General features: G+C 38.9%; 1 protein-coding gene and 1 pseudogene across 1 annotated transcript in view; both read left to right on the forward strand.

Moving 5' to 3' along the window:
- The window catches only part of LOC115829708 (mitogen-activated protein kinase kinase kinase kinase 2-like), a 2645-nt pseudogene extending 122 nt beyond the window's left edge, over positions 1-2523 (forward strand).
- Positions 2524-5612: 3089 nt separating this feature from the next.
- LOC115829709 (NACHT, LRR and PYD domains-containing protein 12-like) overlaps positions 5613-27012 on the forward strand; it is a 42307-nt gene continuing 20907 nt past the window's right edge. Inside the window, exons 1-10 of the mRNA XM_030793876.1 lie at positions 5613-5704; positions 6517-6793; positions 7090-8888; positions 9656-9829; positions 11142-11315; positions 13849-14022; positions 14669-14842; positions 19431-19604; positions 23841-24014; positions 24659-24832. Coding sequence (XP_030649736.1) covers positions 5613-5704; positions 6517-6793; positions 7090-8888; positions 9656-9829; positions 11142-11315; positions 13849-14022; positions 14669-14842; positions 19431-19604; positions 23841-24014; positions 24659-24832 — 3386 coding nt within the window. The remainder of the gene's footprint in view (positions 5705-6516; positions 6794-7089; positions 8889-9655; positions 9830-11141; positions 11316-13848; positions 14023-14668; positions 14843-19430; positions 19605-23840; positions 24015-24658; positions 24833-27012) is intronic.

The following is a 27012-nucleotide window of genomic DNA, read 5'->3' on the forward strand; positions in this document are numbered from 1 at the left end:
CTCTCTCGCTTCACTCTCTCTCTCTCTCTCTCTCTCTCTGTTAGTATGTAGCAGTGAGTCTGCTGGAGTCCCTGCTGATCTTTGAGCTGTTGGTGACGGAGAGAGATGAGCTGCCTCTGGTGTGTGTTGGTGTGAGCAAACGGTCGGGTACAGCTGAACTTTGACCTCATCCTTCTGAATGACACACCTAGAGTGCAGACACACATGTACATGCACACACATACACTCTGATCTCACACAACTTGCGGTAAAACCATGGTCATACATGCATGCACGCACACACGCAGACACACATATGCCCACGTACACTCAAACACACACACATACATACACTCACTGATCTCACGCAACTTGCTGTAGAACCACACATGTACATGCATGCACACGCAACCTGCTGTACAACAACATGTGTACAATCACATGTACACACACACACACACACACACACACACACACAGATGCACACCCGAACACACACAGTCTGTCACTGTTCTCACACAGCCTCCCATATAAGAGCATAGACACACATATGCATCTACACATATTTCCACATCACATATAACAGCATAGACACACATATACATCTACACATATTTCCACATCACATATAACAGCATAGACACACATATACATCTACACATATTTTCACATCACATATACACATATTTTCACAGCTCTTGCAAAGCAAACACCAACTCTGACACAGGCTTATTTTGATAGCATTGTTTTCCATGACATTGGATGATGCAGTGGAAGATATGTCTCTGTCTTCTGGCCTGGTTCTCTTCACAGCTGCTGAGTCTGTAACAGTGCAGCAGATTACCCAGCTGGACAGAGACACTGTCCTGATCATTTTACAGAGTGAGTGACATTCAGTCAGTCAGAAAATCAGTGTCAACCGTCCTCTCACCCTGGGGTTATTTGCCTTTTGTGATATTTATAATATTTATACTCTGAGCCTTTGAATACAGAGTATATGTGTTAAATATTTGAATAAAGTAAAGTAGATCATTTTAAAATAGAAAGTCTTATCAGTGGTAGATTAAGAGGTGAATTAAGGCTAATCAAATATCCGCTCTCTTCGGTTTCTGTTCTCTGCTCAGACACTGTGAAAGTTGTTGACATGCAAGGATGTCCAAGCAAAGGGATAACCTCTCACCTGACCTTTGACTTTACTATTGAGACTCTAGGTAAGAGAACAAGATGGCATTTTGTAAAGCAGTCCTCTACTGGGATATAATCCCTTTTTTATTTTATGTATGTTTGTATGTATGTTTTTATGTATTTGTAAGTATGTATTTAGGAGCTAATGCTTCAAGAGATAAAAGCAGTTAAATAATTAATCTAATAAAACATCATTCTCTCTATTAATCAGAATGCTTTGTCCCACCCATGCTAAATCTTTTCAATATTAATCTTTTGTGAACATCATCCTGTGTTAGTTGTGCTAATGAATGTGTGTGCTGTTTTTTCTCTGGTTTGAGAAATGGTTGCTCACACACTTACTATGTGTGTGTTGAGGGTAAGTCTCTTTCTCTCTGTACAGTGTGTTTACAGGACAGTGTCCTGGCTTTCTGGAAACATGGACTGCGGGGGCGGAGCCTTCAGAATGATGAGTTACCTGTCAATCAAATCAGTTGCCTAGGCGATACTGGGGCACAACTGTCACTGAGGACCAGAGGCATAATCAGAAGGACACATATCACTTAAAATTCTTTGTAGTGTTTTTATTCTTTGTAGTGACTGTAGGATTTCTGTGCACTGTGTTTGAGTGGTTTAGGGTCTTGAACACTCTGTGTTGTTTCTCACAGGTGACACAAGAGATCACAGATGAGAGCAGAGTTTTCCGGGTGCTTGGGACAAATAGGTGAGTTTCAGCTCAGTTACGAAGGCATGACACACAGCACCAAAAAAATACAGACACTTATAATTAGAACCTGCTTAGCTTAAAGCCTTTCATATATGCAAAATTCATTGTCCTAAAACCAACAAAATGGCCAGTGATTTGTCAAAGCATTGTTAAGCACCAATCATTGGATGCGTTGCTTAGTTTTATATGGCTGACAAGAGAAGTGGACTGGATTTTTAAAAGCTTTAATGCTTTTTTTTAAATGTCTCACACTGAAGTTTGAACTGATCAGTTCTGACACAGTGACTGAACTGAGGGCTCTTACAGTACATGCCTTGTACAAAACTTACACAAAAAACTGACTTTGTGTTTTTAATGACTTTTCCTGTTACAGGGATATTATCCTACAGAGCACGCCGACAGATAACCCCACAGCTTTCAGTAACCTGTACATTCTAACAGGACACGAGAGCAGTTACTGAGACACTGCACAGACAGGCAGAGGTAAAACAGTGTCCCGGGATGGCCAGAATACTTCCGGGTCAACGCCGCGACTCTGTCGTCCGGGGCGAACGGTGTGACCTCTGACCCGGAGGTCTGGAGACGTGATGGAGAAACTGAATCCCTGAAGGTGGAGGACACTCACTAGTGCTCACGCATCCAACCGAGCTGGCCACGCCCACAGAGGAGTGAAAGAGAGCGCTACGTCACGTGTAGTAATGCAGAACTGAAAGAGTTCCTCACAGCAAAGGCAGACGGTGGGACGAAGACAGATAGCATGACTGTCAGATCACTCATACTGTACTACAGAGAGAGAATGTGGACAGTCCAAACTGGTTCTCGGCATAGTTTCCGGGAGAACTGTTCGATTATCTTAAAAAAAACCAAAGCTGTTAATCCTCTTATCCCAGGTTTGGTGGATGTCGGGGAGACTTGGTGTTGCCCTGAAAATCTGCCTGACGAGGAGGTACAGGAGTTAGAGAGAGCAGCGTGTCTGAGTGGACTGGCGGGGAAACATCTCACGCGTCTGTCAAACCCACGCTGGCTCGCGGAGCCGCTGCACGGCAGAGGACATAAGGACGTTTGGACTGTCCACATTCCAGTGCAGTTTCTGCTCTCGTCCGTCCCGCTTCGACAAGACAATGAGAGGACATGACAGTCTTTCAGGTCAAATGTAAAGACTTCCTAGTCAGAAAATTGTTCACTGGGAAAATCACTCAAATCACGCTACAGATGTTGACAGTCCAAAACGCTGAACGTGAGAAACGCTTAACGCGTTTTAAAGAAGCAAATATGAGCGGTAGACTCTCCAAACTGTTCACATTTATAGCTATTCCATACAAGTTAATGTATAATGGTGTTTGAGAACATAGTCATAAGGGCAATATTTAAATGATTGATTATACCTTTTCTTTGCGCATATCCACTTAACGAGCGAAAATATACACATAATGATAATTATAGACTCAAATATTCCAAGATTATAGCTGTCCTTCAGCACTAACTATATCCCAAAGCTTGAGAATGTAGTCAGAGGGGAAATATGTTTATATACGTTGCGTGTTACCGTTAAGCGGATGTGCCCAAAGAAAACGCTTAATAAGTATTTAAAGTATTTCCCTTCTAACTACATTCTGTTAAATTCTGTTAAATACTTAGACAAAATACCCATACTGACACAGTATTATAGCCTCAAAACAGCAGAAGCACCACCGTCTGTTCAAACAGGAGAGAGAGGGACAGATATCTCCCTCGCCCTAGGTAAGATCGTATATCTGTTGGCAGATGCGCATTTGACTGTAGTTATACGAAACTGCTGGGTAGCGCTGTCGCCTCACAGCAAGGTTCCTGACCTCACCCTTTGGAGTTTGCATGTTCTACCTGTGTCTGCGTGGGTTCCCTCCAGGAGACCCCGTTTCCTCCCACAGTCTACAGACGTGTCAGGCAAATTGGAGATACTAAAATGTGAACGTGTGCGTGAATGTGTTTGTCTTTGTGTCTGCTCTGCGATGAACTGGCGACCTGTCCAGGGTGTTTCCCCACTTCTCGCCCAGTGAACACTTGGATAGGCTCCAGCACCCCCCTTGACCCTAATTAGGAATAACGGTTTAGAAAACGATGGATGAATGCCTGGGTTATTGATTTGCATCTTTATCTCGTCACACAGCCTCAGGATTAGTCCGGGTGAAAATGTAACTCTGCTCCGTTCATATTAAACTGTATTTATAAATGTGGACACTGCGCTGCGAATATATCTCACATTGCCCATCACCAATGCATCAGGAGAGCGCTCTTATTCAGAATGATCAAGAATTCTTTACGGTCAATAATGGAACAGGTGTAGCCCCAGAGCCCTTTGTGTTCTCAGTCCGGCCCTGAGCGTCATGTTTGACTGACTGATTTGTTAAAGCCGCATCACTACATTTTCTAATTGAATTAAAAGGAAAAAAAAACATTGTTTCATGGCTGATTTTTATTACAAAAATATGGTGGGTCAGACAGACCCAACACAATCAATATCTTACAGTATTGACCCAGAAAATATTTTAGTTCCACAAAAAGCCCCTCGCACCAACTAATTGTTTGACATCAACTAATCTGAACTGTGTGTGTTCTTGGCTCTGGTGCTTTGTGTTGAGGTACTGGAGCAGGAGTCCAGTTCATTTCATGTTCTTTTGTTACAGAAAATATCACATACAGCACAGCACGTTTCACCTCATTCAGATGTTTAAATTCATTAACCATTTAACTGGTTCAGACCACCCTCATAAAACAGAGGGCTCTAGACAGGAACATGTCCCACAGTCAAGTCTAACCTCACGCACATTCAAACAGAATAATGGAATCACATGATAAACTAAATCCCTGAATGATACTAATAAGTATATGTCAAGCTTAATGGGGAAAGAAATTCGTTTTGGCACTGAAAACAACCCATTCAGTAGTAAGTAGTAATGACGGGGAAGGAAAAACCTTATGATGATGTGTGAAATGACAGACAGATGTCTCATAATTTATTGTAACATTTGAAGTGAGGACACATTCAGCACAGTAACTGCTGCCTAATCAGGAGGTACACATGAGACTTTTAAAATCTCATTTTAGCCAGACGTTGTTCTGCATGTTTGAAACACACAACACTGAAAACATAAAAGAGAATGACTGTGGAGAGACTGAGTGAAGTCATGTGACTCCAGCCATCACTGTAAAATCACAGCGAGAGGATTAACAGACAGCGCCGACTAATGCAGGAACACTCTGGCTCCCTCTAGTGGTTGGTAAAAGATGTCTTGTTGAGCTCATCAGGTACACGGAACACTTAAAAACGAAACAAAACACAAACTCCACCCCTCCAGCCAGAGCAAATGAAAGTGAAAGGTATTTTTCTAGGAGTTGCGCATATTTTTTTTTTAGAGGAAAAGAACAATGTCATAAACACAACGAAGAAAATCCAGTAAGTATAATAATTAATGATGTGTCTTTATATATTTATGTGGCAAAAACGGAGGAAGCAGAATATTGCACATCAGTTGTGAGAAATCAGGTTTTTATTTTCCTCTGTTGTATGAGACAGTCTCTGAACGGGAAGAGACACTTACACAGAATGGTCAGAGTACAGTAATACTCTCACAGGGTGAAATATGGAGAGTATTAATACTCTCACAGACGTGTCTCCACTCCTGTCCTTGTCAGACATGTGTGTGTTCATGTGTCATTCACAGGTTTACTGGTCTTGGATCATTACTGGTCATAATTCGTGAACATGGGGAGTAAAGTTTCTACAGAGAGTGAGAGGGGAGGCACTGTCTCTCCAACCAAACAACCACAACACAACATTGAGATAACAGATAAGAGGTGAGTGAAGGAGACAGAGAGAGAGAGAGAGAGAGAGAGAGAGAACACTGGAAAGTGAGAGAGTGAAAAAGAGGTTTCATTGTCTTGTGTTAAAGGTCTGTCAGACAGAGATCAGACAGGACACCTGTACCCAGCTGTGTGTCCATGAAGAGTGACCAGTCTATAGATCATCCAATACACTTCAGTGAAGAAAACTCTCACACTGAACAAAAGTAGGACAGTCATTTGTAGACTATTATAATTCATATGTCTTTGTAATTTATACACTGTCATGATAAATGGGTTGTTGAATACGTTTATCCTGGGTTAAAACATTCCTGTTGTTCTGTGTTTTAGGGATAAACAGATTCATCAGGATAAAATAACTGTGTCATCTGTTTTTAAGGTGAATTAAGTCTCTTTACCTACTAGCAGTCACAGGACTGTGAGTTTTGAAGTTCACACACACACACACACACACACACACACACACACACACACACACACCTACCTTTCTTTTCTGGCCCATGAGTGCTGTATCAATATCTGAAAAGCATTACTATTATTATTGATTATAAATATATAAACAATATTTTTGAAATACTATCAATATGGTAAGCATTGCGACTAATATTAATAGTTTAGGAAAAATATACATGGTGATTTAGTCTACAGGAAAGAGAAAGTGAGTATAGTGTGTATAAACACACAGTATAATGTGGAATTTTAAAAAAATGTGCATGTGGTTTAATTCACGAGTCTATGATGGGGATGTTATATGTGTAGAACTGTGTGTTAATGTTATTGTATTATATACATGTGCCATTACACAGTTCAGCTCATTTCTGTCAAAAATTCAAAGTTAAGTCATTCAGTATTAATCCCTTTGATTCTTTGTTAAAGGAGCTGGAAAAGAAAATCATCACTTTTGTGAAAAGTGAACTGAAGAAGTTAGAGAATGTGTTGAGTCCAAATTACAGAGAAAGTTTCCAGAGAGAGAAAGAGGATGAGACCAGTGCCAGAGAGGGAGTTCTGAAGATCACACTGCACTTCCTGAGGAACATGAACCACAATGACCTTGCTGACACACTGGAGAAAAGTAAGACATCTGTTTCAACAAACAGTCTTTATTCAGTGACATACAAGCACACAGGATGAAACAGAGGGTTTTTAAAAATCAATTATAACTTTAAAGTGTGTGTGACAAGTGAAACAGCACCTGAACATAGCAAATTAACACTAGCCCACTCACTTTGTTATATACTGTATTTACCTGACCATCGCCCTCACACCAAACTCTCCTCAGCCTTATTGACTGTGATTAATAAAACTGAATACTTCATGTTCGTTATCTCTGATCCTGACATGCTGTTTCTCTGGTTTTATCAATCTAATGCTTAGATGAGCTGATGGTAACTTACCAATGTGAACTGAAGTCAAATCTGAAGATGAGGTATCAGAGAGTATATGAGGGAATAGCAACACAAGGAAACCCCACACTCCTCAGTAAGATCTACACAGAGCTCTACATCACAGAGGGTGGAAGTGGAGAAGTCAATAATGAACATGAGGTCAGACAGATTGAGACTGCATCCAGGAGACCAACAACATCAGAGACACCAATACAGTGCAATGACATCTTTAAATCCTTACCTGGACAAGACATACCCATCAGAACTGTGCTGACAAAGGGAGTCGCTGGCATTGGAAAAACCGTCTCTGTGCAGAAGTTCATTCTGGACTGGGCTGAAGGAAAAGCTAATCAGGGTATCAAGTTCATTTTTCCACTTCCTTTTCGGGAGCTGAATTTGAAAGAGGGAGAACACAGTTTGATGGATATTATTCATGATTTTTTCCCAGAGACAAAGGGACTGACATTCACCAACACTGACAAATACAAAATCATGTTCATATTTGATGGTTTAGATGAATGTCGATTTCCTCTGGATTTCCAGAAAAATAAGATTTTGACTAATGTAACAGAATCAAGTTCAGTGAATGTTCTGTTGACAAACCTCATTAAGGGGAATTTACTTCCCTCTGCTCTCCTCTGGATAACCTCCAGACCAGCAGCAGCCAATCAAATCCCTCCTGACTGTGTTGACCAGGTGACAGAGGTACGAGGGTTTAATGACCCACAGAAGGAGGAGTATTTCAGGAAGAGAATCACTGATCAGAATCTGGCTAACAGTATCATATCACACATCAAGTCATCAAGGAGCCTCTACATCATGTGTCACATACCAGTCTTCTGTTGGATTTCAGCCACTGTTCTAGAGAGAATGTTGGGTGAGGCACAGAGTGGAGAGATCCCAAAAACTCTGACTCAAATGTACACACACTTCCTGATCTTTCAGACCAAACAGAGGAATCAGAAATATGAAGGACATTATGAAATGGATCCACAATGGAATAAAGAGAGCATTCTGTCACTGGGAAAACTGGCTTTTCAACAGCTGGAGAAAGGCAACCTGATCTTCTATGAAGAAGACCTGAGAGAGTGTGGCATTGATGTGAGAGAGGCATCAGTGTACTCAGGAGTCTGCACCCAGATCTTTAGAGAGGAGTCTGGGCTGTTTTTTGGGACTGTGTACAGCTTTGTTCATCTGAGCATTCAGGAGTTTCTGGCAGCTTTATATACATACATGTCTCTCAGCAACAGCAACACCAATGTTCTCATCCAACAGCAAACATCACTGGATGAATCTAATGAAACAGTGACTGGAGATGGATCAAATGAAACAGTGAGCAGTTTATTGAAAAGTGCAGTGGACAAGGCCTTACAGAGTGAGAATGGACACCTGGACCTTTTCCTCCGCTTCCTTCTGGGTCTCTCACTGGAATCCAATCACACTCTCTTACGAGGCCTACTTGCCTACAGAGGAGGCAGCTCCAACAGCAAAGAGGAAACACTGAAGTACATTAAGAGCAAATTCAGAGAGAATCCCTCTCCAGAGAGATCCATCAATCTGATCCACTGTTTGAATGAACTGAATGACCATTCTCTAGTGGAGGAGATCCAAAGCTACCTGAGCTCAGGAAATCTCTCCAGAGCTGAACTCTCTCCTGCTCAGTGGTCAGCTCTAGTCTTTGTATTACTGACATCAGAGGAGGAGCTGGATGTGTTTGACCTGAAGAAGTTCATGAGATCAGAGGAGTGTCTTCTGAGGCTGCTGCCAGTGGTTAAAGTCTCCAGAACAGCTCTGTGAGTAAAGACTGTTTATCCACACACAGATGAGAAGGGCACTTTGTCAAGATGCTCTCTTACATTTACACAAGTGTTGACATAGCTACAGGAACGTTGACACAAAATGGTCACAAAAAACTGTTATCCATGTTTTTACCATTGTGCTCTTATCTCAGCTTAAAGTGACTCTACATGGAACATCTATCCAGAATTTAATGGACATAAAATTCAGTTTTTCATCATTATGTTCAGTGGTTACAGACAGAACTTTTATTCAAAGTAATTCGGTCCACTGGCCCTGATATCTGAATTCACTAATATTAGCAGAAAAGAAAAACAGTAGAATTAGCAGTAAAGTAAATGGAAGGCATCATCTTTCCATCCGAACATATATTTAAATGTTAGACAACGATTGGAAAAATTCCACACTTCCTTTCACACAAAGTCCCTCTTCCCACAGGGTGAACAGGTCATACAAACAGAGATAGAACAATCATTAGAAGCTACATTCATCAGAGATATAGACCTTTGATTACATCTTTGATACATTTGAGGATATTACTTAAAACATATGCAAGCTACAGTCATTGTATTTAAGATCCAAACCCACAAAACTTTCTATTGACTAAGTTTATAGTGACTTGGGGCTTTCACTGATCATGCAGAAATGGCCTTCTCACTGACCATGTTTTGGCGCAATAATGGTATTATTCATCACTGGACTTGCTTTTGTTTGTGTTTAATATTGGACAATGCTGAAAATATTATTTTTATTTGAATTTCAGGCTTAATAGTTGTAACCTAACAGAGAAAAGCTGTTCAGCTCTAGTCCCAGTTCTCAGCTCAGACTCCTCCAGTCTGAGAGAGCTGGACCTGAGTCACAATAATCTGCAGGATTCAGGAGTGAAGGTGCTCTCTACTGGACTGGAGAATCCTCACTGTAAACTGGAGACACTGAGGTGAGTTCACATCTGTTAGAAAGACAATTTCCCCCACATGGTTTATGAAATATACCTGTTTTGTCTGTTGTTGTATTTGACTATTTCTGAGATATGTAGCATAAATTGGATGAGGGCAAGTACAAGTTTGAGTGCCAGTGCAAGCTGAGTGCAGGTTTCCAGCTTTTATTTAACACAGGTGCAGGGACACAAACAAGGCAGGATTCAAAATAGCACTTGGACTTATTTAGACTTACTCAGGTACTTCACATAACATCAGGTAAGACAAAGACCTCACAAAGGAAACATATTTATACAAAGAGCAATCCTGGCTTGTTTCACCAAGAGCAGGTGCGCACAATAATTGAATAATTAACTGAATGAAACAAGGAAAGCAAGGAAGTGACTACACAAAGAAGTGACTGAACAGAAAGCCAATCTCAAAATGACCAGTAGAGGGGGACAGTGAGCCAGAGCGTGACACCATTTAAAATTATTATTATTTTATTTTACTGAAACTCTAATTTGAAAATGAGTGAGTGAGTGACTGAGTTATCTTATTTTATTAATATTACTTTCAGATAAAACTATATTATATTTAAGTACAATCACACACACACACACAAGTATATATGTAAGAAACAACACTTCACACCTGACACATCTATGTATGTATATATGCACGTATGTATATATGTATCTCTCTCTCGCTCTCTCTCTCCCCCTCTCTCTTAATAATGGTTTTATTCATTACTGGACTTGCTTTTGTTGGTGTTTGGTATTGGACAATACTGAAAATATTATTTTTATCTGAATTTCAGGCTTAATAGTTGTAACCTAACAGAGAAAGTCCCAGTTCTCAGTTCAGACTCCTCCAGTCTGAGAGAGCTGGACCTGAGTACCAATAATCTGCAGGATTCAGGAGTGAAGATGCTCTCTGCTGGACTGGAGAACCCTCACTGTAAACTGGATACACTGAGGTGAGTTCACATCTGTTAGAAAGACCATTTCCCCAACATGGTACTTGAAGAGTCATTTAAAGGAAATTTATAAAAGATGTTTTATTTTCAATCAGTGGATCAAAATATGCAGTCGTCACCATTTAATGAGAATGAAATATATCTGTTTTGTCTGTTATATTCAACTATTTCTGAGATGTGTGAGATGGTGTTTTATTTTCACTGAATGTTCTTATGTTCGTATGTATGTATATGTATCTCTCTCTCTCTCTGTGTCCCCCTCTTTCTTCATAATTTTATTCATAACTGAACTTGCTTTTGTTGATGTTTCGTATTGGACAATACTGAAAATATTATTTTTGTTTGAATTTTAGGCTTAATAGTTGTAACCTAACAGAGAAAAGCTGTTCAGATCTAGTCCCAGTTCTCAGCTCAGGCTCCTCCAGTCTGAGAGAGCTGGACCTGAGTCAGAATAATCTGCAGGATTCAGGAGTGAAGGTGATCTCTGCTGGACTGGAGAATCCTCACTGTAAACTGGAGACACTGAGGTGAGTTCACATCTGCCAGACAGACCATTTCCCCCACATGATACTTGGAGAATCATTTAAAGGAAATTTGTAAAAGATGTTTTATTTTCAATCAGTGCATCAATATATAACATCAGGAAAGACAAGACAAAGACTTCAGGGGGGTGTTCCAGAAAGCAGGTTTAGTGAAAACTCTGAGTTAGTTAATTCAGAGCAAGTAGTAAACCTCCTAATATAAGAGCGCTTTGGCTTTGTTTTTGCTAGGAGAATGAAGCCACAGGGCTCTTGTATTAGGTTTACTACTTACTCTGAGTTAACTAACGAGTTTTCACTAAACCCACTGTCTGGAACACCCCCCAGAAAGGAAACTAAGGAAAATATAAATATTTATACAGAGCAAACCAGGCTTGATTAAACAAAAACAGGTGTGCACAATGATTGAATAATTAACTGAATGAGGCAAGGAAAACATTATATATTTAAACGCACACACTCACACACACACACACACACACACACACACACACACACACATATATGTATATATATACACACACACACACACACATACACATATTTATACATACTAGGGGTGTAATGATTCATCATAGCATGATACATGACAGTGCAAATATGTGACGTTACACATCGTATAAATTCACGGGCAGTTCACGATGTATAATTTGGATGGTGTTTGTCGTAAGCCCTAGTTACTTTTTTGTATTATTATCATCACTAAGCTTACATTTTATTTCAAATGTTTAGATATACAAATACATACAAACACCAAATATAACAAACACTACATTACAATTCATCAGTGGTTGTAAATAAATGTATGAACTGAAAGTGGTCGTCTGTATCTTTGTTTGTGTTAACAGTGCACAAAATCATGCGTCAGGCTTCTGGCATTCCAATGGAGGTTTCACGTTTTAAATGTTTCAGTCATAGACAGAAAGAAGAGGTTTCAGTAACAGACTAGCAGTGTCAGTGTGAAATGTAATGAGTGTGGCTGGAGCTGAGATTGAAATCGAGGATGCACCATCCTCCTTAACTGACAAAATGAAGACAGTATGTGCGGTAGAAAAACTATCAACTACACTATTGCTAATACCAGGAATTATGATGCAGCATCTACAGTGCTACCATGACGACGAACTCTGATCAGGGGACGTGAGAGAGAAAGTGCTTAAAGGCCAAACTTCTCTTGAAAAGTTTTGCATCCCCATTGCCTCATACATGTGCAAGAGCACAAGATATCACCAGATCCATAGGAGAGTTTATCACTAAAGACATGAGACCATTCTCAGTAGTGAACAACAAAGTATTTCGCCTCCTACTGAAGACACTAGAGCCCAAATACAACATCCCGTCACACCCGCACTTTAGTCAGTCTGTAATATCAGCCTTGTCCAATGAAGCAACAATCAAAGTGACAGAAATTCTGAAAAGTGCAGAGAGTATTTCGTTAACTTGTGTCTAAATTTGAGAGTTGTGTGTTGAGGTGCAATTTTCATTGCTTCATATTAATGCAATTTAGACACACCCATTCAATTTAATATTATTTTATGACTGAAGACTATTTATTTTTGTCTGGTTTTCAAAGAATTTCTCCTAGGGTGCTCTGGGGCATCCTCCTGTGGGAAAAAATCTTTTGAATTTCAACAGCTAAATGCACAAATGGAGACAAAATGAAGAGCCTAGATAAAATAAGTCTTTTCTATAATCAAGCAAAGTATTGACATCTGTACATGGTGGAGACATATCATGCTAATTGGTTAAAATGCCCACCAATTAACCTTACAGTTGACTGCATACATTTTTATAATGGCATATAACCCCAGAAGGAATCATTCTCTTACCTTGAAAGCATGAGTGCACTGTTTATGAAAGGATAATTTTCCATTCATCAGTGATTTAAAAGAATCTTTACTGTATGATTTCATGTGATTCATATGAAGCATGAAAAATGTAACTCTACATATATGCTAGCAAAGGTGGTTTATGTCTTGTTGGTCTCTCTCTTCTTGTCTTATACCCTCTTTACGAGCACTGTCTGTGTCTTGTTACTCTCTTTCTGTCTGTCTTTTAATCCTCATTTGTTGACCTCAGTGTCTTTTCTGTCTCTCTCCACTTTCTTGTTCTTGTCATTTTTGCTGTACTGTTACTGTCTGTAGTTAAGTTGTCTGTTTCTCTTCTCTTCTCTTCTCTTCTCTTCTCTTCTGTTTTGCTCCTGTGTGTCTCAGTGCTCTATTCTTTCATCCTGAATGGTTTGCCATGTTAATGTCCCAGTTTTGCTGAGAAATGTTGTTCTACAGTTAAAAATGAGTTAAAATGACTTCTCCATCAGATATGTGTCTGTCTATTGGAGGAAAAGCAAAATCACAGACCAGGTGTATGGTCAGTATGTGTTTGTGTTTGTGTGCGTGTGTGTGCTTGTGTAAAATCAGTCCTTACATTTAAATAAATAAATTTCAAAACTTTGATCTACAATTAAAATAATTGAAAACACATTGTATATATATTTAGAAAAAAAAAATGCTTTTCTCTCTAGACTTTCAGACTGCCGTATAACTGAGGAAGGATATGCAGCTCTGGCTTCAGCTCTGAGATCAAACCCCTCACACCTGACAGAGCTGGACCTCAGTGGGAATGATCCTGGAGACTCAGGAGTGGAGCTGCTCTCAGCTTTACTAGAGGATCCACACTGTAAACTGCAGAAACTCAGGTGAAGATGTTGTATAACAGTGTGCAGAACAGATATTTGTATTATAAAAAAGCAACACACTCAACCTTTACAGACAGAATTCTTGTCGCTCTCGTAACATTATTCATGTTTGTTCAATTATGAATTTAAACTATGCTCTGATATGTAAGTTATACAATCAGTTCTTCTTTAGCATTGAGTACAGTCCTCCCCCAAGACACTTCTTTTAGGGGTTAAGAAAATTCAACTTTATGGACAGTTTCATGTAATACTCCGACTTCAGCTCATCATCTTATTTCCAATCAAAACCCACAAAACTTTCTACTGACTTTAAGTTTATAATGACTTGTGGCCAGAGTGTGAATTATACAATGACAGTCAGGAAGGGGGGTCAACTTTTTCTCCGGGGCTATATAGCATAGGATATGTAAAGATTTCGAACCCTCCCTAATTGTTGTTCTTTACCTCTTTTGGGGAGGTCAAAGTTTTACCCCCCCAGTACCCCCCATAATTTGAACTATGCTTGTGGCTTTCACTGATCAGGCAGAAATGGTCTTCTCACTGACCATGTATTGGCGTATTATTGTTTTTATTCATATCTGGACTTGCTTTTGTTGGTGTTTGAAATTGGACAATACTGAAAATATTGTTGCTATTTTAATTTCAGGCTTAATAGCTGTAACCTAACAGAGAAAAGCTGTTCAGATCTAGTCCCAGTTCTCAGCTCAGACTCCTCCAGTCTGAGAGAGCTGGACCTGAGTAACAATAATCTGCAGGATTCAGGAGTGAAGGTGATCTCTACTGGACTGGAGAATCCTCACTGTAAACTGGAGACACTGAGGTGAGTTCATATCTGCCAGACAGACCATTTCCCCAACATGGTACTTGAAGAGTCATTTAAAGGAAATTTATAAAAGATGTTTTATTTTCAATCAGTGGATCAAAATATGCAGTCGTCACCATTTAATGAGAATGAAATATATCTGTTTTGTCTGTTATATTCAACTATTTCTGAGATGTGTGAGATGGTGTTTTATTTTCACTGAATGTTCTTATTAACAACTGAGTGTTGCACTGACCTGTAAAGCATTTGGAGAAAATATCCATCATATTTGTCATCATTTATGTATTTGTCATAAATTGGATGAGGGCAAGTACAAGTTTGAGTGCCAGTACAAGCTGAGTGCAAGTTTCCAGCTTTTATTTAACACAGGTACAGGAACACATAAACAAGGCAGGATTCAAGTGGCACTTGGACTTATTTAGACTTACACAGGTACTTCAGATAACATGAAGCAAAACAAGATAAAGACTTCAGAGAAGAAACTGAGGAAAATATTAATATTTATACAAAAAACAAACCAGGCTTGATTAACAAGCCTAACAACAGGTGTGCACAATGATTGAATAATTAACTGAATGAAGCAAGCAAAGCAAAGAAGTGGCACCATTTAAAATTGTTGTTATTTTACTTTATTAACACATATATATATATATGCGCACACACACATCATACATACATCAGCTACACTACTGCTAATACCAGGAATTATGATGCAGAATCTACAATGCTACCATGACGATGAAATCCGATCAGGTGACGTGAGAGAGAAAGTGCTTAAAGGCCAAACTTCTCTTGAAAAAAGTTTTGCATCCCCATTGCCTCATACATGTACAAGAGCACAGGATATCACCAGATCCATAGGAGTGTTTATCGCTGAGGGCATGAGACTATTTTTGGTAGTGGACAACAAAGTATTTCACCTACTACTTAAGACACTAGAGCCCAAACAGATATGTAGGATGGTGTTTTATTTTCACTGAATATTCTTATTAACAACTGACTGTTTCACTGGCCTGTAAAGCATTGGGAGAAAATATCCATCATATTTGTAATCAGTGACTCAGCAACTATTTGTCACAAATTGGATGAGAGCAAGTACAAGTTTGGGTGCCAGTGCAAGCTGAGTGTAAGTTTCCAGCTTTTATTTAACACAGGTACAGGAACACATAAACAAGGCAGGATTCAAATGGCACTTGGACTTATTTAGACTTACTCAGGTACTTCAGATAACATGAAGCAAGACAAAGACCTCACAAAGGAAACTAAGGAAACATATTTATACAAAGAGCAATCCAGGCTTGATTAACTAAAAACAGGTGCGCACAATGATTGAATAATTAACTGAATGAAACAAGGAAAGCAAGGAAGTGACTACACAAAGAAGTGACTGAACAGAAAACGTATCTCAAAATGACCAGTAGAGGGGGACAGTGAGCCAGAGTGTGACACCATTTAAAATGATTATTATTTTATTTTACTGAGACTCTAATTTGAAAATGAGTGAGTGAGTGACTGAGTTATCTTATTTTATTAATATTACTTTCAGATATTACTATATTATATTTAAGTACACACACACACACACACACACCTGTATATATGTAAGAAACAACACTTCACACCTGACACATCTATGTATGTATATATGCATTTTGTATGTATGTATCTCTCTCTCTCTCTGTCTCTCTCTCAATAATGATTTTATTCATTACTGGACTTTTGTTGATGTTTGATATTGGACAATACTGAAAATATTATTTTTATTTGAATTTTAGGCTTAATAGTTGTGACCTAACAGAGAAAAGCTGTTCAGCTCTAGTCCCAGTTCTCAGCTCAGACTCCTCCAGTCTGAGAGAGCTGGACCTGAGTCACAATAATCTGCAGGATTCAGGAGTGAAGGTGCTCTCTGCTGGACTGGAGAATCCTCACTGTAAACTGGAGACACTGAGGTGAGTTCACATCTGCCAGATAGATCATTCCCCCAACATGGTACTTGAAGAGTTATTTAAAGGAAATTTGTAAAAGATGTTTTATTTTCAATCAGTGCATCAATATATGTAATCGTCACCATTTAATGAGAATAAAATATATCTGTTTTATCTGTTGTTCTATTCTATTGTTTCTGAGATTTGTGAGATGGTGTTTTATTTTCACTGAATATTCTTATTAATAGCTGACTGTTGCACTGACCTGTAAAGCATTAGGAGAAAATATCCATCATATTTGTAATCATTTATGTATTTGTCATAAATTGGATGAGAGCAAGTACAAGTTTGAGTGCCAGTGCAAGCTGAGTGCAAGTTTCCAGCTTTTATTTAACACAGGTACAGGAACACATAAACAAGGCAGGATTCAAAATAGCACTTGGACTTATTTAGACTTACACAGGTACTTAAGATAACATGAAGCAAGACAAAGACTTCAGAGAGGAAACTGAGGAAAATATTAATATTTATACAAAGAGCAAACCAGGCTTGATTCATCAAAAACAGGTGTGCACAATGACTGAATAATTAACTGAATGAAGGAAGGAAAGCAAAGATGTGACACAGAGTGAACAAAAAGCCTGTCTCAAAATGACCAGTAGATGGGGGCAGTGAGCCATTTAAAATTGTTGTTATTTTACTTTATTAACATATATGCACACACACACATACATACATCCGTACATCAGTTACACTACTGCTAATACCAGGAATTATGATGCAGCATCTACAGTGCTACCATGACGACGAACTCTGATCAGGTGACGTGAGAGAGAAAGCGCTTAAAGGCCAAACTTCTCTTGAAAAGAGTTTTGCATCCCCGTTGCCTCATACCTGTGCAAGAGCACAAGATATCACCAGATCCATAGGAGAGTTTATCACTAAAGACATGAGACCATTCTCAGTAGTGAACAACAAAGTATTTCGCCTCCTACTGAAGACACTAGAGCCCAAATACAACATCCCATCACGCCCGCACTTTAGTCAGTCTGTAATACCAGCCTTGTCCAATGAAGCAAAAATCAAAGGGGCAGAAATTCTGAAAAAAATGCAGAGAGTTAGTTTGTTAATTTGTGTCTAAATTTGAGCATTGTGTGTTGAGGTGCAATTTTCGTAATTTCATATTAATGTAATTTAGACACACCCATTCTATTTAATATTTTATGATTGAAGACTATTTATATTTGTCTCACTAAATCCCTAATATACATATGAGAGAAAACACCTGACACATAACAAATCTATCTATCCATCTATCTATCCATCTATCTATCTATCTATCTATCTATCTATCTATCTATCTATCTATCTATCTATCTATCTATCTATCTATCTATCTATCTATCTATCTATCTATCTATCTATCTATTCTCTCTCTCTCTCTCTCTTTCTCCCTCTGAAAATCAGGTGAGAATGAGTGTCCTGAGAATCAGGTCCTGAAATTTGCTGGGAAATTTTGTTCTGCAGTTAGAAATGTCAAAAAATGTTTAAGATAATAAATGAAAGAAATTACCACTCATTACTTCTCACAAACTGTAGGGGAATTATTTTACTCATTACTTCCTGGAAAAAGTAATCCCATTTGCCATTACTTTATTTCTATGCAGGGACATTTCTAACATTTCTAGATAGTTGGGGCTTTGTCCAGACCAGTGGAGGGAGATCTGGGGTCATCCTCCTGTGGGAAAAAATCTTTTGAATTTCAACAGCTAAACACACTGTTTTCCAACAAATGGAGACAAAATGAAGAGTCTAGATAAAATAAACTTTTTCTATAATCAAACAAAGTATTAACATCTGTACATGGTGGAGACATATCATGCTAGTTGGTTAAAATGCCTACCAAGTAACCTCACAGTTGACTGCATGTATTTTCATAATGGCATATAACCCCAGAGGGAATCATTCTCTTACCTTGAAAACATGAGTGCACTGTTTATGAAAGGATAACTTTCCATACATCAGTAATTTAAAAGAAGTTTTATTGTATGATTTCATGTGATTCATATGAAGCATGAAAAATGTAACTCTACGTATATGCTAGCAAAGGTGGTTTATGTCTTGTTGGTCTCTCTCTTCTTGTCTTATACCCTCTTTATGAGCACTGTCTGTGTCTTGTTACTCTCTTCCTGTCTGTCTTTTAATCCTCATTTGTTGACTTCAGTGTCTTTTCTGTCTCTCTCCACTTTCTTGTTCTTGTCATTTTTGCTGTACTGTTTCTGTCTGTAGTAAAGTTGTCTGTTTCTCGTCTCTTCTGTTTTGCTCCTGTGTGTCTCAGTGCTCTTTCATTTCATCCTGAATTGTTTGCCATGTTAATGTTCCAGTTTTGCTGAGAAATGTTGTTCTACAGTTAAATGAGTTAAAATGACTTCTACATCAGATATGTGTCTGTCTATTGGAGGAAAAGCAAAATCACAGACCAGGTGTATGGTCAGTGTGTGTGTGTGTGTGTGTGTGTTTGTGTTTGTGTGTGCTTGTGTTTATATAAAATCATTTCTTGCATTTAAATAAATAAATTTCAAAACTTTAATCTACAATTAAAATAACTGAAAACACATTGTATGTATATTCAGAAAAAAAAACCTTGCTTTTGTCTCTAGACTTTCAGACTGCAGTATAACTGAGGAAGGATATGCAGCTCTGGCTTCTGCTCTGAGATCAAACCCCTCACACCTGAGAGAGCTGGACCTCAATGGGAATGATCCTGGAGACTCAGGAGTGGAGCTGCTCTCAGCTTTACTAGAGGATCCACACTGCAAACTGCAGAAACTCAGGTGAAGATGTTGTATAAAAGTGTGCAGAACAGATATTTGTATTATAAAAAAGCAACACACTCAACCTTTACAGACAGAATTCTTGTCACTCTCATAACATTATTCATGTTTGTTCAATTATATCATAAGTATATCCCAATTATGACATAAAATGATTTTAAACTATGCTCTGATATGTGTGTTATACATGGTACAATTAGTTCTTCTTTACAGTCCTCCCCAAGACACTTCTTGTAGGGGTTAAGAAAATTCAACATTATGGACAGTTTCATGTAATACCTTGACTTTGGCTCACAAAGATATTTAGGGAATTTAGGAGGACCAGCTGGACTTCCTGTACCATGCTAACACATGAGCGCTTAGACAAGAGTCATCATGTGACAATGTGTCATTCAATTCTCTCAGAACCCTCATGGTTCGTTAGTTTTTGCACAGACAATCTTGTGCATCATGGCCCCTAAAATGAAGAAAGTGTAAGGCCATAGAAAAGTCCAGAAATGACAACAGGGGTGTTTCTAGGTGTGGCAAGGCCAGAGCAACCATGTGGTAATGTGCTGTTTAGTTTTCTCAGAGCACTCATGGTTTGCTAGTTGTTGCAGTGTCTGTACATAGGTTGTCCCTCTTTCTTACTCTCCTCTCTTTTTTCTGCCGTATGTGTCTTTTTTTATCTCCTTATCTGTCTTTTCTCCCATCTAGCTGTTCTCGCTATCTTGGTTTTTTTGCATCTCCAACACAGGGTGGAACAATTAGTGTGTCTCCTCCATTTCATCTTAGTGACCTATCAATGGACTTGTGATCTATAGTGAAAATCTCCCACACAATAGACAAAATAACCAATAGATTCAGTGGCCCATTGTTTTTCTCAACCACATGTGAACATGGCATAGTGCACCGAGTGATCTGTCACAACTGCAACAGCTAACAGGTATTGTCAGGCCTGTCAGAAAAACTGAGCTCAGGATAGGAAACATATGAGCATCAAGGAGCTTCTACACTCTGCTAACATCACAGATGGCACCTTCTCTCTGTGGCCTTGTAAGGAACTGTTTTGCTGCCATGATCTCCTCTTTACTAATTGATATGTTACAAAGTGTAGCACTAAGACTCAACAAACCCTCAGAGCAGTGGATTTAGGGTTTTATTGAGAGACAAGCTCTTTAGTGTTTTTACTATTACTCCAACAAACATTAGGACAGCACATTGTTCTCTTTTTCAGATGACAAAATTATTTGAGGATAAAATGACAGACCCTAGCAACATTTCTGCCTCTAAGTTCAGCTCTAAAACCCGTACTAATCTGGAAAACAGAATATAGAAGCATGACATTCAGTAATCTTATCAGTGCTTTATTCGTGGTTTAACAAAACACCAGGTGATTCAGAAGAAGAATTACTTCAAAAATATATCTTCATATAACAAACTAAAACAAAAGAGGCATCACAGTGGTCAAGTAGTTCAACAACACACAAGCTCATTGACAAGCTCTTTGGTAATTTTTTTATTAAAAGATTATGGCTATTCATTTATGATTTAAATTCCAGTAAGTAACATTATTTGCTTTGAAATATATGTGTAATACAAGGAATGAAATTCTTATTAAGAGAATGATTGTAATAAGATTACAGTAACTTACACTGTAATGCTTCACATGACTTTGTTATGAAGAAAAATAATGAAATGACTCTAATGCATTACTTTGTACCCCAACACTAATGAAAAAGTTTCAGTGATGGGCAACATAACAAAGACATGATGCAGGTGCTACATTTGTCTTCATCAGCTGTATGTAACATTTACATGCAGAAGAGAATTAATGAAGGGAAAATGTCTTGTGTTATGAATGATCTATTTAAGAAACTGTTTCCAGTTCTTAGAATTTAACATTCTTTTAGCAAATTTATTCTGTCTCTGGTATATTTAAATGTTGAACTGGCCCTGTTCTCTGTAGGCTGAAGTGGACACTGTCCTGGACTATTGAGAAGGATAGTGACAGTGGTGAGGTGTAAAATGGTCAGTGACATGAATATATTCTTCCTCTCTCTGCAGGCTGTTGAAAAGTCCTGTTGCAGAGGAAGCCTGTGCTGCTCTGACTTCAGCTCTTGCTAAAAACCCCTTACTGCTGACAGAACTGGATCTGAGTCATAATAAACAAGGAGACTCAGGAGTGAAGCAGCTCTCTGCTCTGCTGGAGGATCCACACTGCAGACTACAGAAACTGAGGTGAGAGATGTCTCTTAAAAATGCCATGAAAACAATAGGATGAATCAGCTGCTTTATCAGTTTCACTTGAATAAAATAGTGATATATGCTGTACTTTAGACTTCCCTCAGCTACAGATTTAGGGGAAAAGTTATTTATGATAACAAGGATGTTTGTCTGCATTTTCTCAGACTTGAACTCTACAACAAAGCCCTCACTATCTTTCTACATGCTAAAGGGGAGTTCAAGTTTCAAGTTCACTGTCATTCTATCTTGCAGCATATTCACTATTCACAGGGTAGTGCAGGGAATACAGTGCAGGTCAAACCATAGCAGCAGTACCATAGAACAATATAAACAATTATATATAAGAAGCGTCTATGTGAGATGTTTGGTAATATACGTAGATGTCTACTGTATAGTAGCATTATCAAGTATATTAGGTGTCCAAAGGGAATGGTTAGAGGTATAAAGTGTTGGCCATAGGTGGTGTACAGTTTATGATAGTTCTTCCTACAGGTATTAAGGCAGATGAGTAGTCACCAGGGTGTGGGTGTGAGGGGGCTAATAGCTTCACAGCTCTGGGGTAGAGGCTGTTCCTCTAGATGACAGGGGGACAGACAGATAGTGGCTGGGGTGTGTGGGGTCCCTGGTGATTAGGAAAGTTCTCCTCAGACGTCTCTTGTCATATATGTCCTTTATGGGAGGCAGAACAGCCCCAGTGATTCTGTGCTGTTTTTACCACCTGTTGGAGAGACTTTGATCAGTCACAGTGGAGCTGCTGTACCAGACTGTGGAGTACAGCACACAGCCTTGTGGGGCAACAGTGTTCAGTGTGAGTGTGGTGGAGGTAGGGCTGAACGATTAATCGATTTCAAATCGAAATCACAATTTGAAACAATGTGATTAGCAAATTGCAAAGGCTGCGGTTTAGGATATACATGTTATGCAGCGTATCTGACCCAGGGTTTAAACTGTCGTGTCAGTGGTTTTACAAATTCATGCCGTCCGCCTTGTGTGACAGTCATGCTCACCAATCAGAAGTGCCGTGCTCCTCGTGTACCAGTCACGCGCACCAATTAGAAGTGACCCAAGGTGACTGTGTATATGCCCACCAACAACAAACACATGAAACCTAAGGAAAGCGTTACATTCGTGGTGTGGAAAAATGGCCTCCGCTGAGCCAGAGGCAACGTTGGACAATTTAGTCCTGAAGAAAAGCAGCACTTCAATATTTAGATGCTGTGCGTGAGCCATAAGTGAATGACCTACCTATTTTAGTGTAAGAGAATGTTTACAGAAAGATCCTATTATTTTCTTATTGGAATTGTTTTATTTCTTATCACTTCATTTATTTAACTTAACACAGTCACCACTTTTGTGATAATTGTTCTTTATTACACAGCTTTTTTGTATACTCGATTCTGATTGGTCAGTTACGGTATTCTACGGTCTGTTATTTCGGAATAGCAGACTGCTGCTATGAATAACAGACCATTGCTATGGAACTATTTTTTTAGTGGAAGCAATAAAACAATTTTTAAATCGCTTCGCGTTGTGATCCTGCATTACCTGGTCGGGGTTTATTTCGCTGTAATGATTGGCTCACTGTACATTATCCCTTACATGTTTGATTGTTCTATGTTCTTTGCCAATTAAAAAAATGCAATAAACACATTGGAAGCAATATATATCTTTAAGTTCTCATCCTTGCATTAGAATACAGAGCAGTTAATATTTTGATGGTATCTCATGTGGTAATGCTCCATCACATGTTTTAAATCTGTCACACAGTGAATATTGAACTGAAGCTTGACTTCAAAAAATTAAATTGCAAACCAGATTGCAATCACGATATCTGTGAGAAAAATCGTAATTAGATATTTTCGCTCCTAATCGTTCAGCCCTAGGTGGAGGTGTAGTGCCCCATCCTGACAGACTGGTTTCTATAAAATCAGTTCTTTCATTAAAATAATTTCAAAACTTTGATCTACATTGTGTATGTATTCAGAAGACAAACTTTGCTTCTCTCTCTAGACTTTCAGACTGCCGTATAACTGAGGAAGGATATGCAGCTCTGGCTTCTGCTCTGAGATCAAACCCCTCACACCTGAGAGAGCTGGACCTCAGTGGGAATGATCCTGGAGACTCAGGAGTGGAGCTGCTCTCAGCTTTACTAGAGGATCCACTCTGTAAACTGCAGAAACTCAGGTGAAGATGTTGTATAAAAGTGTGCAGAACAGATATTTGTATTAAAAAAAGCAACACACTCAACCTTTACAGACAGAATTCTTGTCACTCTAATAACATTATTCATGTTTGTTCAATTATGAATTTAAACTATGCTCTGATATGTAAGTTATACAATCAGTTCTTCTTTAGCATTGAGTACAGTCCTCCCCCAAGACACTTCTTTTAGGGGTTAAGAAAATTCAACTTTATGGACAGTTTCATGTAATACTCCGACTTCAGCTCATCATCTTATTTCCAATCAAAACCCACAAAACTTTCTACTGACTTTAAGTTTATAATGACTTGTGGCCAGAGTGTGAATTATACAATGACAGTCAGGAAGGGGGGTCAACTTTTTCTCCGGGGCTATATAGCACAGGATATGTAAATATTTCGACCCTCCCTAATTGTTGTTCTTTACCTCATTTGGGGAGGTCAAAGTTTTACCCCCCCAGTCCCCCCCATAATTTGAACTATGCTTGTGGCTTTCACTGATCAGGCAGAAATGGTCTTCTCACTGACCATGTATTGGCACAATATTGGTTTTATTCATATCTGGACTTGCTTTTGTTGGTGTTTGATATTGGACAATACTGAAAATTTTGTTGCTATTTGAATTTTAGGCTTAACAGTGGCAACCTAACAGAGAAAAGCTGTATAGATCTATTCACAGTTCTCAACTCAGACTCCTCCAGTCTGAGAGAGCTGGACCTGAGTATCAATAATCTGCAGGATTCAGGGGTGAAGGTGATCTCTACTGGACTGGAGAATCCTCACTGTAAACTGGAGACACTGAGGTGAGTTCATATCTGCCAGACAGACCATTTCCCCAACATGGTACTTGAAGAGTCATTTAAAGGAAATTTGTAAAAGATGTTTTATTTTCAGTCAGTGGATCAAAATATGCAGTCGTCACCATTTAATGAGAATGAAATATATCTGTTTTGTCTGTTGTTATATTGGACTATTTCTGAGATATGTGAGATGGTGTTTTATTTTCACTGAACGCTCTTATTAACAACTGACTGTTGCACTGGCCTGTAAAGCATTAGGAGAAAATATCCATCATATTTGTAATCAGTTACTCAGCAACAATTTGTCATAAATTGGATAAGTGCAAGTACAAGTTTGAGTGCCAGTGCAAGCTGAGTGCAAGTTTCCAGCTTTTATTTAACACAGGTACAGGAACACATAAACAAGGCAGGATTCAAATGGCACTTGGACTTACTTAGACTTACTCAGGTACTTCAGATAACATCAGGCAAGACAAGTGTAAAATTATAGTGACATCTGAACAGACATGGTTCATGATAGGAGAACTGTTTAACCTGATGGTCTTATTACCATAGATACAAAGAAAGCTTCGTACCTTTGGCGCCACGTTACTGTTGGAACCAAGAGCAAGTGATTAAGGCAAAATACAACCGGTTATGGGTGAATGGCAGCCATCACAGACAAAAGGGGAATTTAAATTCTGATTTGCATCAAGCAACGCTGTACACCTATTGTCTGTCTGCTTCATGGTATAAAAGGCTGATCACGGTAACAGTTCTCTGAGTTAAGCTGCGGCGCAAGCGGACTTGCTGCCGGGTTCCACCACCACCAAATAAAGCTTTTCTCCAAGCGCGCTTTTGCTCCGGTTCGTTTGCTTGTAAAATCACAAGAAAATCCAACACAAGGCAAGGACTTCAGGGGGGTGTTCCAGAAAGCAGGTTTAGTGAAAACTCTGAGTTAGTTAATTCAGAGCAAGTAGTAAACCTCCTAATATAAGAGCCCTTTGGCTTTGTTTTGTTTGGAGAATGAAGCCACAGGGCTCTTATATTAGGTTTACTACTTACTCTGAGTTAACTAATTTTCACTAAACCCACTTTCTGGAACACCCCCCAGAAAGGAAACTAAGGAAAATATAAATATTTATACAGAGCAAACCAGACTTAATTAACCAAAAACAGGTGTGCACAACGATTGAATAATTAACTGAATGAGGCAAGAAAAACAAGGAAGTGACTAGACAAAGAAGTGACTGAGCAAAATGACCAGTAGAGGGGGCCAGTGAGTCAATGTGTGACACCTTTTAAAATGATTGTTATATTATTTTCAGAAATTATATTAGATTTAAACACACACCCACACACATATTTGTACATACTAGGGGTGTAATGATTCATCATAGCATGATACATGACAGTGCAAATATGTGACGTTACACATCGTATAAATTCACGGGCAGTTCACGATGTATAATTTGGATGGTGTTTGTCGTAAGCCCTAGTTACTTTTTTGTATTATTATCATCACTAAGCTTACATTTTATTTCAAATGTTTAGACATACAAATACATACAAACACCAAATATAACAAACACTACGTTACAATTAATCAGCGGTAGTAAATAAATGTATGAATTGAAAGTGGTCACCTGTATCATTGTTTGTGTCAACAGTGCACAAAATCATGCGTCAGGCTTCTGGCATTCCAGTCGAGGCCTCACGTTTTCAATGTTTCAGTCATGGACAGAAAGAAGAGGTTTTAGTAGCAGACTAGCAGTGTCAGTGTGAAATGTAATGAGTGTGGCTGGAGCTGAGATTGAAATCGAGGATGTGCCATCCTCCTTTAAATAAGAAGTGTAGCAGCATGTTGGCTTTCAGGTCCTTTAACAGGAGAATGGTGACAGATTAACTGACAAAATGAAGACAGTATGTGCGGTAGAAAAACTATCAGCTACACTACTGCTAATACCAGGAATTATGATGCAGCATTTACAATGCTACCATGACGACGAACTCTGATCAGGGGACGTGAGAGAGAAAGTGCTTAAAGGCCAAACCTCTCTTGAAAAAGTTTTGCATTCCCGTTGCCTCATACATGTGCAAGAGCACAAGATATCACCAGATCCATAGGAGTGTTTATCGCTAAAGGCATGAGACCATTCTCAGTAGTGAACAATAAAGGATTTCGCCTCCTACTGAAGACACTA

The sequence above is a fragment of the Chanos chanos genome, chromosome 16 (genome assembly GCF_902362185.1).
Source record: "Chanos chanos chromosome 16, fChaCha1.1, whole genome shotgun sequence".
In the NCBI taxonomy this organism is placed as follows: Eukaryota; Metazoa; Chordata; class Actinopteri; order Gonorynchiformes; family Chanidae; genus Chanos; species Chanos chanos.